Raw genomic sequence first — 16,805 nt, 5'->3', positions numbered from 1 at the left:
CCCTCTCACTACTAAACCCCTCACCCTTCTCACTATTAAATCCCTCACCCTTCTCACTATTAAATCCCTTCCCCTCTCACTACTAAACCCCTCACCCTCTCGCTACTAAACCCCTCACCCTCTCGCTGCGATAACCCTTGCCCTCTCGCTAATAAAACCCTTACCCTCTCACTATTAAATCCCTTCCCCTCTCACTATTAAATCCCTTCCCCTCTCACTACTAAACCCTTCCCCTCTCACTACTAAACCCTTCACCCTCTCGCTACGAAACCCCTCACCCTCTCGCTAATAAAACCCTTACCCTCTCGCTAATAAAACCCTTACCCTCTCGCTAATAAAACCCTCACCCCTTTACTATAACTATATCCTGTACCCATATCCCTTAACTATTCCTTCCCTCTTTTACCTACTTCACTACTACCTTTATATCCTTTTCCTCTTATTATTCCTATCCCATTTTACTTCTGTCCTTATGTCTAATAATATCCCTTCCTCTATAAATCCTTATAACTTTAATTCTTCCTATAATCCTTACTACCATCCTCTTACATTATAATTAATACCCTCCTTCCTATACTAATCCCCTTTCCTACTATTTTACTATTATATCCCGTACCTCCTACTTATTTTCTCTATCCGACTTATCTATCTAACCTCCTTACCTACTATCCTTCTAATTTCACTACTCCACTATCTTAAACTCTACCGACCTATTTATCCTACTCTGAACCTTCTTCCCCATTTGAAATTCTTATATATCGTCCTATCCCTATTACCCTTGTATATATATCTCCATCCATATACCTTCGAATTTAATCCTCCTCCTAATATATATCCCTTTCTCTCCGATCTCTGTTCACTTATATATCTTCCCCTACTGCCCTTTCCAAATATTTATTTTATTATCCTACTCTACCCTACGCCGATATCTTACTACATCTTAATATAACCCTACCCTCTTACCCCGTTATAATCCTAACCCCTTATACTACAATATCCCTACCCCTCTCTCTCCCTCTCTATTAAAACCCTTACCCCTCGATTTAACTAATAACCTCCTCCTGTTCGCTACTACTATTCTACCTCCTATCCTATTTATATTTATCGAATATCTATTTACTTCCTACCTTATTATACTCCTCCGTTTATATATCTATATATATATCCTTATTCTTAATACTAATAACATACCCCGGAAACATGGAACCCTACCCCCTTACGCCGCTATAACCCTGACCCCTTAAATTTATCACTACCCTCTCGCCTAAACTCCATATTATCGGAAACTCTAATATCGATAACCCTAACCACGATATGTAAATTCTATCTCTTTGGTCTCCTCGGGAAATCTCGTACTGAAATATACATCTCCAATCCTAACCGATCTACCTATATATATACCTGCCATATCTTTGCAATCTCACGAAAACCCATACTCTTGATACATCCGACGCAACCAAACATACTCATGCGCTAACCGGGAATGCCTGGTGTCCACGGACTGCGCTAAATATGCTCGTACGGCGTCTAAATCCGTCACGCGGATATTGGCACTCTTCATCCGCTGGCGCCACCATTCGTACCCTCCCTGTCGCCCATCGGCCCATTGCCAATGGATTAACATCGCCATCATCGGATACAAAAACTGCCGGTATTCACATTGCTGCCCGGCCTCCCAACCGGGACAAATCGACTGCGGCATACCACACGAATAACAACAATAAAATCCTCCTGCTATATACTGTATCGAATCCCGAATCGCCCGCACCCATCGTCGACACTCTGCACTCTCGCCCGCGGGGCAACTCCACAAATCATGCTGGACATCATCCCGCTGCGCCTGCACGCATAACCAACATCGGTGGTTCCACTGCCGTGCCTCCTGCGCTAAAAACTCCTCGTCCGATAACTGCTGCGCTTGCAACGTCCGCACTCGCTCCGAAATCGCCGTCTGCACCATCTCCTGCTGATGGTACCGATGCTGCGCCTCAATGGGGACCCCGGCGTCCGACGCGCTGCTCGGGATGCTCGTATGGGGATCATCCATCTCGGTATCACTGTCCCTATCATCGGTCTCGGCCGCCTCCCAATCGGGGTCACATTGATCACACCGTTGCTCGACGAACCCGAACTGCCGGTCGTGGTCGCCGCACTGCTCGCGGGTATCTCCATCGATCTCCCCATCCAAATAACCATCCAACACCGCTCGACGACACTGATGATCACTGGCCATGTACTGCCGGACTAACTCGAACCCGCTTTGCTCGCGGGGCGTGTTCTGGTCAAACCATGCCGGGACCTCGTCAAACCCTTCCGGCTGGATGATAATGGCTTCACTGGGGAATTGATCCCGTCCGGCACGGCCACTTTCTTGTGCGTAATCCAACAACGACCGGGGAAACCCGATGTGAATGATGCATCGAATATCGGGAATATCCACGCCCATCCCTAATGCACTCGTGGCTGCAATCACCCCATTCGCCGTACGTCGGAACTGTTCCAATATCCCTAACTTACTGTCCTGGTCGCTGTAATATGCGGCACATCCTAATATCTGGGCCGCCTGCGTCACAATATTCCGGGTGCTGCCGTACACAATCACTCGTCCGGGCCGCGCGCGCCGTACGCGGTCACGAATGAACTGTTGGATACTGGGCTGCTCGATCCATTGCGTCTGGGATCGAAATGCCGATGCAATCACGGGCCGGTACACCCGGTATGCCACATGGTGACGGCTGGTTCGCTCGCGGTGGATACTGATGTCCTCCCGCTCCACTTGCATTCGCTTGAACAACCGGGTCTCCTCGCATGGGGGCAATGTCGCGGTCAAAAACACCATCTGCACGCCACACTGATGCAATCGACCTAATTGCTGTAACCGTGGGCGAAACGTCGTGGACTCGCTCAACATCATATGGCATTCATCGATAACAATCCGGTCCAACCGCATCAACTCGCGCTGGCGGTTCAAAAACGACTGGAACCCGTCCGTGAACACGGACTCGGGCGTGACGAACACAATGGCCGCATGATCGGGATGTCGATGGCTGGCCCACTCGACACATGGAATGCCGGCGGCCTGGCATCGCTGTTGCAAATCCGCCCGTAATGCCGTCAATGGCACTACTACAACGGTCAATCCGCCGCGCTGGGCCACCCACGCGGGCAACATAAACAACATACTTTTCCCACCGCCCGTGGGCATTACCACGACCACCCGGGAATGGCCCGCTTGAATCGACCGGATGGCGGCCCCCTGCACCCCGCGGAACTGTATCGTGGGCTGTCCGGTCATCCGCTGCAACGCCTCGGTCATATTGGTCTGCTCCACCAAATGCTGACGCTCGTCCCGCATTATAACCCCCTCGTCCTTCCACCGGGGCTGTGGCCGCTTACCCAATACGTGGCTCGGGATATCCTTGATGTTAAACCCTAAAAAATCATGCCAATGCACGCTGCTCGTCCGAAACCCGGCCTGCCGACCCGCTGTGGTCCCCTGCTGCTGGCTCATCATGCGTCCATACACCATCTCCGCTACGTGGGTCGTGTGCGCGGCTTGTAAATCGGCAATATGTCGGATCCATTGCTCGTCGTCCATGGCATCCTCGTTCTCCTCGTCGTCGGCTATAACCTCGGTTCCATCCTCGCGGACGTTGTGTGGGAACGGTTTGGCATTGCTGAAATACCGCCGGCTAATGGCAATGGCAATGTCCCGGTATGCGGCCAACGTCAATCCATGGTGTAACCGTATCTTACTTTCCCGGACCATCACATCCGTTACCCGCGCCGGCGTCCACTCCCGTCCACTACCGGCATCCACCCCCCACATCTTGGTGGCATGCGTGTCGGGAACGGCGTCTAAATGGCATGCCTCTTCATGGTATGCCTGCAACATCTCGACAAATGGCAACACTAACCATAAATACCACACCACCAACTCGCCCACTTCGCGGGGCACGTACCGATGAATCACCTTGGCATCCCCGCTGGCGTAAAACCCCTTGTGGTACCGGGTGATAAATGCCACCAATCCATCTTCAATAAACACATTGCGGTGTCCACCGGCGGCACTGTTGCGGTGACGGATACTCAATAACTCGGGGCCACGCGGGGGCTGCCCACTGGTGATATGCGAAACAATGGCTAACTTCTCCTTGAACTCATTGACGAACCCGAAAAACCGTTGAATCGCATCAATACTGAACCGATTGGTCCTGGCTTCCATAAACCACTGCTGCAATGGATGCTCCTCCCGTACCCGGTCCACCATCCACCGGGATCCATCGACGGGCCACGGCGTACGCTCGTCCTGCAAAAAACTCCACCCGGCCTTGGGTTGGTTGAAATCGTCGGCTATACGATCCCATGGGATGACGGGAATCTGGTCGGGTGGGCACCGCAAAATCTGGTTGACCATCAATTGTCGTGCGCTGGCCGTCAACCCATGAATGAACCCGCGGAATGCCCCCATGGTGAACCGCATCGTTTTGTACGACAATTCGTCCCCGTTGCCCCAACCGATATGCCCGACGGACGGGGTATTGTAATGGACCTTTAACCCATATCGGCGTAAATCCATCATCCATTCCATCGGACCGGCGGTACCGTGCACCATAAACCCGGTGACCATGATACGAATCCATTCGCGCCATGTCTTGGTGCCTTCTCGTGCCTGCTGGGTGAATGCAACGGGTGGTGGGGAACTGTTGGGCAAACTACCAAATGCGGGCGAACTGGATACTTCGGGCGTTGTGGCTCGGGTCTGGGGCGGACTGCGGCTATCCCGTTGATGTGAAAATATATAATCGACTGGACTGGGGTCATCCCACTCCCCCACTAACTTATTCTCCCCAACCTGTAATAACTCACGCGCATCCGGGTCTAACAAAAACGACTGATGCACAACGACGAACCGGGACACCTTGATTACGCTGGACAAAATCTGGGGGTAACTGTGGGGATCCTTCCATGGTCGACCGGTGTCATGGTCACTCACACCTAACACGGCCAATGCACACACCAACGCTAACTCGTACTCGGTCGATCGAATGCGCTGGTTTAACAATTCAATCATAAATTCCATACAATCGGCTTCCACGGGTTGTAATACGTCCGGGTTCGGGTCGGTACCGTCGGTGGGGATCGGCTCGGCCCGGTCCTTATAACACTCGGCGGAATGCCATAATGCGTCCCACGCCTTGCGTTGCCGTTTACTGAACCGGTACACCGGACTGTTCCAATCATGCTGAACTTGGGTGCGGGCGAAAAACATCAAAATGCGGCGCCATGGGTCGACATGGCGCTCCAACTCATCGTCCGTATTCATATATACCTGCAATGGCTTCGATGGGATCTTCTCTATGTCGGTACGGGCGGCTTCGATCCGTAACAAATGTCCTGTCCGTTTGGTGATACTCTGGCTTTTGCTGGCAACACGTAATATGGTATCCCAAATCACCCGTGTGGTACCCTCGTCACCCTCCGCATCTTCCGTCGGGCTTTCAATGCATATCCGTAATTCCCTGGGGTTACGCCCGCGTAAATATACCGCCCATCCCGTTCGGTCCAACCATGGATTGGCTTCGTCGATGGCGCCGGGCTGGATCTCGCTTTCTAACTGCATTTTCCGTGTAAACACCTCGCGTAACCGCTCCACGGCTTCGGCGACTTGCGTGGCCTGGGGTGGCGGTGCTTCGGGCTCGTACTGGGGACCGGGATGGCGTATGTGGATATAATGCGACCCTAACCCACGGGGAAAAAACCGCTGGCACACGACTCGCTTGGCTCGCTCCTCTTGGTTCTGCTTGCCTGCGGCGACCTCGGATGGTCGTGGCTTGCCCCCATGGCCGTACGCGGAAAACCGATGCTCCCTCGACCAATGCACTCGCAAACTGTCGCGACTGCGGTAAATCTGCTGGCAAAATTGGCACTGTAACCCATCTTGGTAAATGGGCAATACCGGAACGGGACGGTTTACGCTCGTGGGGAACCAACTGGTCTCTTCCTTGACGCTATCCCATTCATCGGCATGTCGGATAATATCCACTACCTGTTCTGCAACACCTTTGCGGACGCGGTGCTTGCCCTTGGGGTTGGTCAAATGACGGACTATCTCCTTGGGCTTCACTCCATGCTCGCACTGGCGACAAATGGCAACTCCCCACTGCTTATTGCAAATAAAATACCGGTCGGCAATGGTGGGTTCTGCCGGTTCACTCATACTAACCATGGATATATATCTCACAATGCGGATTGTCCACTGAATGTATGCTGGTGAAACCCTAACGCTGGGAACTGCTCGGATGTTGATAAAATTGAAACTGGGAACTGATCGGAACCCCTGAAATCCTCGACTGGGTTTTCAAACGAATCGAACCAATAATGCGTGTGTGATGAATCGCGCGGTGATGGGTGTTGGGGTTTCATGATATTGGTGATGGCGCGGCCGACCGTACCCCATCAAAATAATTCCCCAACTTTGAATCCCTGTAACAACCTCTCCAAAACGTTGCTTTGCCTGGTAACTCGGGATAATAAACAATTGACTGTTCAATTGGAATTGGTAAAAATTTGAACGGAAAAAAACCACGGGAACGTAACTGTAATGGCACCCTGAAACTAACTGTAATCTGCCCCCTCGGGAAACCCTAACCCTATATAAAAAAATGCTGACTAAACTGTAACGAGCCTCATTACAGTTCACCCCATGGGATAGCCCTAAGCCCTAAGCCCTTTACCCTTACGCTTCATGCCTATACCACCCCCCTCACAATACTATACACCCCGCCTCACCTATAATAACCTATCTATTTCACCTTACTATCTTCGGCTATACTACCCCCCTCACCCTTACGTTTCATGCCGATACTACCCCCCCTTACTCTTACGCTTTATGCCTATACCACCCCCCTCACAATACTATACCCCCCGACATTACCTATAACAACCTATCAATTTCACCTTATCTCTCTTCGGCTAAGCCGGCCCCCCTCACCCTTACGCTTTATGCCTATACTAACCCCCCTCACCCTTATGCTCTAAGCTTATACCACCCCCCTCACAATGCTATACCCCCCACCGCACCTATAACAACCTATCTATTTCACCATACTATCTTCGGCTATACTACCCCCCCTTACTCGTACGCTTCATGCCTATACTACCCCCCTCACCCTTATGCTCTAAGCTTATACCACCCCCCTTACAATATAACACCCCCTGCCTCACCTATCTATTACACCTCACCTCTCTTCGGCTATACTCCCCCCCTCACCCTTATGCTCTAAGCTTATACCACCCCCCCTCACAATGCTACACCCCCGATCTCACCTATAATAACCTATCTATTACACCTCACCTCTCTTCGGATATACTAACCCCCTCACCCTTACGCTTCATGCCTATACCGCCCTCCCTCCTAATGCCATACCCCCCGACCTCACCTATAATAACCTATCCATTACACCTCACCTCTCCTCGGCTATACTACCCCCCTCACCCTTATGCTTTATGCCTATGCTACCCCCCTTACCCTTATGCTCTGAACTTATACCACCCCCCTTACAATATAACACCCCCCTACCTCACCTATCCATTACACCTCACCTCTCTTCGGCTATACTACCCCCCTCACCCTTACGTTTATACCGATACTACCCCCCCTCACCCTTACGCTTTATGCCTATACTACCCCCCTCACCCTTATGCTCTAAGCTTATACCACCCCCCTCAAAATGCTACACCCCCGATCTCACCTATAATAACCTATCTATTATACCTCACCTCTCTTCGGCTATACTACCCCCCCTCACCCTTACCGCTTTATGCCTATATCACCCCCCCTTACAATGCTACACCCCCTCACCTTACCTATAATACCCTATCTATTACATCTCACCTATCTATTACATCTCACCTATCTATTACACCTTACATACCTATCACACCTCACCTCTATATTACACCTTACCATCTATTACACCTTACCATCTATTACACCTTACCTATCTATTACACCTTACCTCCCTATTACACCTCACCTCTCTCACTATACTTTACCTACCTATCTATTAAATCTCACCCTCTTACTATTAAAACCCTACCCCCTATATCTTTTAAAACCCTCACCCCTTTTAGTAATACTAACCCTTACCCTTCTCACTAATATAACCCTTACCCCTCTCACTAATATAACCCTTACCCCTCTCACTAATATAACCCTTACCCCTTACACTAATACTAACCCTCACCCATTTATTACTATAATACTAGCTAATATATCTTATCTCTCTACCTATACTTTCTAACGGACCTCGCAATTCATGGCTTTGCTTACTACTCCTATTACACCTATCCTAAAATGGCCCATTTCTAACGGACATCGCACTTTACGGCTATTTCCACCTACTCCAATTACACCTATCCTAAAATAGCCTATTTCAACCCACCTCGAATCAATGGCTATTTCCTACCTACTCCCGTACGGCAATTACACCTATGTCTAAAATGACCCATTCCTAACAGTAAATCAATTAATAATCTATTCAATGCTCTTATATATCATGTCCTCTCGCTATACTCTACCTACCTCATTCGCACTAGTTTTAAAAATGACCCATTTCTAACACCTAATCAATTAATATATATTCAACGCTCTCACTATATCATAGCCTCTCGCCATGCTCTATCCACATCTTTCGGACCCATATATACTCATGTACCAATTTCACCGTCTCACCATCATGCCGTGACCCTAAATATCGCACTAGCTTACTCTCATTGCCGATTGATACCCCGAGCCCGTCTAATCTCCGAGCCCACGCCTCCTTTATCACCTCACTTCCCTCGCCGTATACCATGACTGCTAGCCCCGATAATAACAACCCTCGATACGTACAATACCCCTGGCTGCCGGCATTCACGAATCGACTGCAAATGGACTGCGGCATTCCACACCCGTAACAACCACTGAATGGGTCATATTTGATCTGCCGGCGTACCCGTAGCCACCAGCCTTTCGGTGATTCATTGCCGTGCTGGGTCTGGGCCCCGCACTGGTATAAATCATGCTGGTCATCGAATCCACGCTGTGTACAAAACCAGCATCGTCCCATCCATAATTGGGCCTGTTGTTGTAAAAATTCGACCCCGGTGGCAATTTCTTGATGTCCTGCCTGAGCTACCTCTCGGACGACCTGTCTCTCACGGTCTAACCGCTGAAACTGGCTAATTGCATGCGTGGGGATGGATGGACGGGCCACGCGCGTTGGTAATGAATGGGTCAGCTGCCGTGGCGTCGAATGGGCCAATGGTGCTGGCGATGAATTGGCCATTGGTGCTGGCAATGAATTGGCCATTGGTGCTGGCAATGAATTGGCCATTGGTGCTGGCAATGAATTGGCTATTGGTGCTGGCAATGAATTGGCCATTGGTCCTGGCAATGAATTGGCCATTGGTCCTGGCAATGAATGGGCCATTGGTCCTGGCAATGAATGGGCCATTGGTGCTGGCATTGAATTGGGCATTGGTGCTGGCATTGAATTGGCCATTGGTGCTGGCATTGAATTGGCCATTGGTGCTGGCATTGAATTGGCCATTGGTGCTGGCATTGAATTGGCCATTGGTGCTGGCAATGAATTGGCCATTGGTGCTGGCATTGAATTAGCCATTGGTGCTGGCAATGAATTGGCAATTGATCCTAGCAATAAATTGGTCAGTTGCCTAAGCATTGAAATTGAAATTGAAATTAAGCCATGGGGTGGTGTATTACCTGGTGGTTCAATACTGCGACGATAAATCGGACTAATCGATCCGACCTGGGATCGAAATCCAACCGATTCACTGTCACTTCGCTGGGAATTCACCTCCGAATCGGTTAATTGGATCACTTCCGGTGGCCCCTGGCTATATTGAATACCCTCCATGGGTTGCTCCGTACGGGCTGAATCCACCGGGGCTGGCTGGTTCAAAACATGGGTTAAAACCATGGTATCGGACATCTGAAATGACGTATTGGAAACTGGGCCATTTCTCTCACTTCCTACCTCACTTCCTACCTCACTTCCTACCTCACTTCCTACCTCTTCATTTGCCTGCCAATGCTTGTCACACCTATCGCAGCGCTGCTCTGTCTCATCGGATTCTCCACAATACTGCCGTGGATAGCTATCTAAATATTCGTCAAGTATGACCCGTCGGCAGCAGTCGGGATATATATATCGGTCTAACCGGCCCTGCTCGGCCTGAGCTTTCACGGGGTCTTCATGAATCGGGTCCCATTTCGGCCGATCGAACCCGTACGGTTGAATAATAATGGCCTCACTGCGATGCCCGTCTCGGCCAGCACGGCCGCTCTCTTGGGCGTAATCCAATAAGCTGCGTGGCAAGCTAATGTGAATTATACTGCGAATATTGGGTATATCAACACCCATGCCTAGCGCGCTAGTAGCTGCCACTACCCCGGTCGTATCGGCCTGAAAACGGGCTAGTACGCCATTGCGATCGATCGTACGGCTGTGATATGCCTCACATTCGACTAACTCGGCTAGTTTCTCGACAGTCTTGGTGGTGGGCCCGTAAATAACCACCCGGCCGGTCTGAGCACGCGCGCGCGTAATACGATCTCTAATAAATCGTACGATCTCGGGGTTCTCTACCCAATCGTAGCTATTGGCGTATCGGCTTGGGTTCGCAACCGTGGGCTGCCATAGCCGGTAAGCGACATTTATGCGATGGGTGCGAGCTCGAAATAAATGGACCTTCTCTCGCGACGTACGTAGCCGTTGAAATAGCTGATTTTCGGCCGTCGGTGGCAGCGTGGCAGTCAAATATATCATCTGAGCCTGAGCCACGAGCAATCGACCTAATTGAGCCATAGCGGGCCTAAAATGGGTCTGATCATTTAATACCACGTGGCATTCATCGATCACAATGCGATCAAGCCGATGACATAGCCGCTGCCGGTTCAAAAATGTCATGAAATCCTCCGTAATAGCTGACTCCGGCGTCACTAGTACAATCGATGCCTGGTCTGCCAGCCGACGGCTCTCCCATTCAACGCATGAAATGCCGAGCTGCCGGCATCGATGGACCATATCTCCACGTAATGCAATTAATGGCACTACCACCACCGTCACCCCACGGGGGCTGATCCACGCGGGCAGCATGAATAGTAAGCTTTTTCCACCCCCGGTGGGCATCACGGCGACCACCGGGCTCTGGCCTTGTTGAATAGCTTCTAACGCCGGTGCCTGCACCCCTCGGAGTCGAAGCTCGCTATTTCCTAGCATTCGCTGCATCTCGGGCTCTATAGCTGCCTGCGTCAATTGCCAGCGACGCTCCGTACGGCCGATCTCGGCTTCCTTCTGCCATGGTGAAAACTGGGCCATTCCTAATGCACTCTCGGCCCCGCCGTCATCCGTGGACACAAAGCCTAAAAATCGATGCCAGTCGGTGCTACTAAGCCGAAACATCTCACGCCGGTGGGCCGTCGTACCGGGCTGCTCGGTAATGCCACGGCCGTAGATCATGCCGGCCACGTGGGATGAATGGGCCGCCTGGAGGTCAGCAATGTGACCCATCCATTGCTCAGCATTCATGCCCTCTTCGTCATCCTCTTGTGAAGCATCGGCCCTTGCATCCTGCTGCGTATTATTGGGGAATACGCTAGATGGCCGCATGAAGCGACGGCTAATGCCAATAGCAATATCTCGGTAAGCATTCAAATTGATTGCTTGCCCATTAAGCCCAATAGTGGTTTCCCGCTTTAGCACTTCACGGAGTCTATCAGATGACCAATCTCGGCTAGTGCCAGGATCCGGACCCCAGAGGTAAGCCTGACGCTGCCTACATGCCAAAATTAGTAAAAATTGACGAAATTGATGAAATTGGAAAATTGATGAAATTGGAAAATTGATGAAATTGGAAAATTGATGAAATTGGAAAATTGATGAAATTGGAAAATTGATGAAATTGGAAAATTGATGAAATTGGAAAATTGCAAAAACTCACCTTTTGATCTCCTGTAAGCTGTCTAAGCCGTCCGATCGCCGCACCTTCGCGACGTACGCCTCCAACCGTCGTATAAATGGCAATACTAGCCATAAATAATGGACCACAAGCTCACCGACTTCCCGGGGTAAATAGCGATGAATCACCTTCGTATCATTGGATGCGTAAAACCCCTTGTGGTATTGTGAGACGAAGGTAACGAGCCCGTCCTCAATGAATATATTGCGACGGCCCCCGCTGTCGGTGTTGCAATGCCGAATGCTTAATAGCTCCGGGGCGCGAGCCGGCTGGCCACCACTGACATGAATAGCAATAGCAAGCTTCTCACGGAAATGCGCTACCCGTTGAAGGTATACGTCAATTGCTGCCATACGTAGCCGACCAGCACTACTCTCAATGAATCGCTGCCGTACGGGGCCGTGCTGCCGGACCCGAGAGATTAGCCATTGCTCACCGACCACCGGCCATGGCGTACGGGTGTCTTTTAAAAAATTCCACCCGTCGGCTGTCTCCGTGGGATCGTCGTAAATTGCCTGCCATGGAATAGCTGGAACGGACCCATTTTCGACGAATAATAGCTCATTGTGGAGAATTTGGCGTGCCGAGGTCGTAAGCCCGTGGATGAACCCACGGAAGTCACCTATCGAGAAATTGAATTGCTGGTAAAGTAGCTGGTCCTGATTCATCCAGCCGACGTGGCCCGTAGTGGTGCTATTGTAATGGATCTTTAAGCCGTACGTCCGTAGATCTAATAGCCATTGAATTGGACTATTAGTTCCACGGACCATGAATTGGCTTACCATCTCAGCCACCCACTCTCGAAATGATCGCTGGGTCTGCCGAGCCTGGGTAAATTGAATGAATTGCGATGACTGCGTCGGTGGCAGAACTGGGCCATTTTCAAAATTGAAAAATGGATCATCTGATGTCTGAAATTCAGGTGAATCGAGTGGACTCTCGGTATCCCAATCCCCTGCCATTTGATGCTCCGCTAGCTGATATAGCATTGCCTCAGCCGTGGAATCCAATTTCAATGCCTTGTGGACTACCATGAATCGTGCAATTTTAATAAGCTTCGATAAAATCGGAGGATAGCTCTCTGCCGTACGCCAGCCTGTCTCACCCCGACCGAGCACTGCCGTGGCACAAATCAGCGCGCTCTCATAGTCCTCGACCTTAATTCGATGATTCAAAAGCTCAATACAAAAATTGAGACACGCTAGATCAATGGGAGCTAGCTGAAACGGAGAATCGGTGCTATTTTGCTGATTCGCCAGCGATTCGCTAGCAATTCGCTGCGTGGGATGACCCTCGGTGTCACTCTCTGAATGCGCACTCTCTGAATGCTCGCTATTATCGTCTGAACTAGCCGTGGCTGAACTAGCCGTGGTTGAACTAGCCGTGGCTAGGCTGGCTGACCTAGCAATGCCTACGCTAGGTGATGCGCCCGGCTGAGCTAGTTTCCAAAGCGAATTCCACGCGGCTCGCTGGCGCCTAGTGAATTTGTAATTTGGACTGGCCCATTCATGCGAAGCCTGCGTACGAGTGAAAAACATCAAAATTTGCTGCCACGGTATGGTATGTCTCTCAATGTTATCGGCATCCATGTAAGCTTGCAATGGCTGATGCGGTAGTCGGTCACGCTCCGTCCGTACGGCCTCGGTGCGAATGGTATGGCTAGTTTTCGTACAAATCAACTGGCTAATTCTAGCGACAGCAGCCATTGCATCCCATATAGCGCTTGCCGCCATTTCCGTCGGATCGGATGAATCGACGTCGGGTGGTTGGACGCAGTCAATAAGGTGCTGTGGGTCGATTCCACGGAGGTAGACGGCCCACCGCGTACGACGGAGCCATGGATTCGCGTCATCGCGCTCGCCAGCTTCAATTAGCTGGGGTAGCTCACTTTCCTCTTTGAAAGCTAGTTCGATTTCATCAATAAGCCGGTCGCCGACCTCGGTCGCGGGCATTGAATCGGCTTCGGCAATGGCATCCGCCCCGAGCGTACGCACCCGAATGTAATGAGATCCTGGCCCCTGGATAAATGCGCGCTGGCATCTAACGACGCGCGTAAATTGCTGAATTTGCTGCTCGGCCGCCGATAAACCTTGCTGCCGCCGACGGCCGCTATAGTGAGCCGGTGCGACCCAGCCATGCTGCTCACGCCAATGCTTACGTATAGTGCTAGCTTTCCTAGCGATAAATTGACAAAACTGACCCTTTTCGCATAAAATGCCATCCGAAAAAACTGGCAAATTTGCAATTGGGTCATTTACCGCGGTCGGAACTAGCCATTTATCGCATTCTTGCGCGCGCTCGGAGGTCTGAACAGCTTTAGCAATTTGGCGTGCTTTCGGCATTGGAAAGCGATGGTTCGGAGATTGAAAGTGTCGAAAGACCTCTCCGGTCTAACGACGTGCTCGCATGTCTTACACACGAAGACTGGGTCTGTCGAAGGTTGGTGAAAAAATTGGGTTTGCATAATAAAGGTGTAGATATATATCGTACAATAGTGAATTGCATGAAATTTGACGAATGTCTAATGCTAACTTTGGGGTGAAATGGTGTAAAAGAAAAGTGAGATAATAGCTAGGAAGCTTTCAAACCCCCTGAATTAATGGCTACCCCTCCTGATCATTATTGACTAGCATTATCGAGGTTGTTCTATTCGTCTAGAGTGCTGTAGCGGTGTCTTAGGTGCTAATCGTATACCGTAATGGTACACCCCAACAAAACATCTCTAATTTTTAATCGCCATTTTCTCGATAACTAGTAGGCTATGCATGCTCCGAAGCAAATGGGAGATATTTCACATAGTCTATTATAACTCATAAAAATTTGAGAACGATCGGAGTTCATTTGACCTCTGAACCCTGGCGAGGAAATTAACCTGAACTCAGGCGGGGCCCACTTTTTATGTCCCATAGTTAAGACAAAGCCCTAACCTGAACTCTGGCAGAGTTCACCCACCCCCGTGGGATAGGGTTACCTGCCGTCGTGGGCGTTGCGTTGCGGGCGGACAGGTGGAAAGCGTGGATTGGGTTGTATAGAATCAAGCCGCTTTGATATCGCGCTAAAGCAACTTTATCTATGCCGGTGCGGGCACTAAGCCAAATCTGGTTAGCCTGGTTGTGAGGTGCGAACATAGACCACCCTACCAAAATTGCCAGCCTTACGGCTTTCAGCCCAAACAGCTGACTTAAGGCGAGTCGCCAGCTTGTGTTCCGGCAATCTTGAATCGCTGAAGTCGTGGCTCAAGATGTTTCAGATGAACACTATGTAAAAGGGGCCACCGGTACTGTTTTCGCTCCGCGGTAACTGCCACCCGCATTTTCGGTTCAAGCTCAAGGATGTTTGCCGCTAAGCGATCGCGTCGGTTGGCGATTGATTCTTCATCGGATGTGATCTCGTCTTCGGTGTCACACGCGGCCAACAGAACTTGTCGTCTGTGCCTCTTGCGGGGCCGGAGCATCCGTCCAGAATGTCGCAAGACCTCATATTCATCCAGGGCTTGGATCATTCGCATGCATAAGTCTTGCGCCACGGTGCCTTTAGCCTTGCGCTGGGCTTTCAACAACGACTCATCTCCAATTCTGATACCAAAGCGAAAGACAGTCTGCGGGGCTTTTCTCTTCCACGCTGGGGCATCGGGATTCTGGGAAAACTGATCGGCGATCTGTAACAATTTCTCATAGAATTCCCCTTCAGGCAGCCTAACCAGATCCATCTCCGGTTCCATGGCGTTCTCCATGTACTGAGATTCGCCAGACGAGCGGCCCCAGCCAGTCGTTGGATGGTGTTTGATATATTCGGCAGGGAAAGGGTCACCCCCTCGCGACACACCATACCATTGCCTGTAGTGTTCGTACAATCCGGCATTGAAGTTAGACCACCATACCTCCTGTCCTGTATCCTTAGACCTGCGCATAAATCCATTGCTATGTGGGTATGGAAGTAACCAGTGGCTTTGGAGGAATGAAGTCCTTAAGACTTTCTTCCACTCCCGCGCTCTATTCTTACCCAAGATTTGGTGGAGAGCCTCAAAGCTTTGCTGGTATACCATACGATATGGCTTATCCTTCCACCCCTTCCGATCAAAACGGCCATCTTTCCACTCCCATAGCCAAGCGAAGATAGTGTCCACGCTCTTTACCGCGATCCGACGCTGATCTAGAAGCTGTAACGGTTGGGCGCCCTCAATAAATACGCCGCTGATGCTGTCATAGCTAAGGGGAACCTCTCCTGCTAGAGCCCGAGAAGCATGGTCCGGGTGTAACAGTCGTTTGACCTGTAGAAACACGTCCTTACGAAACACACAAAGAGACAGTTGTCGTAGGAAGTCCGCGAGAAGATCGAGGCAAGGAGGAATGGAGCTAAATTCTTCCATCCAGCGGTGGGCCTGGTGCACCCGTAGGAAGTCTAGACGAACGTCTCGGATCTGCGCGTACCGTGCGTGGAACGCCGCCTGCATCGAAGGGCTGTTAAACATCATATATTGCGCGGACGGTTGTCGGAAGGTCATCGTATCCCAGTTGAGCTTATCCAGAAACCAGGCATATCCATATTTCTCACATACTCCTCTGGAATCCGAGACCTTCACACCGGCGAAGGCCGTCCGTCCGCCGAGTATCAGGCTGGAACCAGACATCCCGCCAGCAGCCAGACACCCGCTGTAGAAGGCCACCCGTATAGGAAAATTGCAGGCAGCGCAAAAACATCATCATAACCCGAGTATGTTCCCACGTAACAAAATGGCGGTCATTGATGCTATAGACAGTCTCAAACCCCACGCAGAA

The 16,805-nt window shown here is 50.6% G+C and overlaps 2 protein-coding genes across 2 annotated transcripts; one reads left to right on the top strand and one right to left on the bottom strand.

Moving 5' to 3' along the window:
* Positions 1-1,969: 1,969 nt before the first annotated feature.
* On the top strand, positions 1,970-2,248 carry N7446_012121 (uncharacterized protein; the record flags this gene model as incomplete). Its single annotated transcript, XM_058520863.1, has 1 exon — positions 1,970-2,248. The coding sequence occupies one exon, from the start codon at positions 1,970-1,972 to the stop codon at positions 2,246-2,248; it is 279 nt and encodes a 92-aa protein (XP_058367149.1).
* A 12,960-nt stretch (positions 2,249-15,208) lies between these two features.
* Positions 15,209-16,657, bottom strand: N7446_012120 (uncharacterized protein; the record flags this gene model as incomplete). The annotated part of the gene is made up of 1 exon (XM_058520862.1): positions 15,209-16,657. The coding sequence occupies one exon, from the start codon at positions 16,655-16,657 to the stop codon at positions 15,209-15,211; it is 1,449 nt and encodes a 482-aa protein (XP_058367148.1).
* Positions 16,658-16,805: the final 148 nt, after the last annotated feature.

Source organism: Penicillium canescens (assembly GCF_028828765.1).
Source record: "Penicillium canescens strain IBT 15451 chromosome Unknown utg000009l_segment0_segment0, whole genome shotgun sequence".
NCBI lineage: Eukaryota > Fungi > Ascomycota > Eurotiomycetes > Eurotiales > Aspergillaceae > Penicillium > Penicillium canescens.
This window is presented reverse-complemented; position numbering and strand designations above follow the sequence as displayed.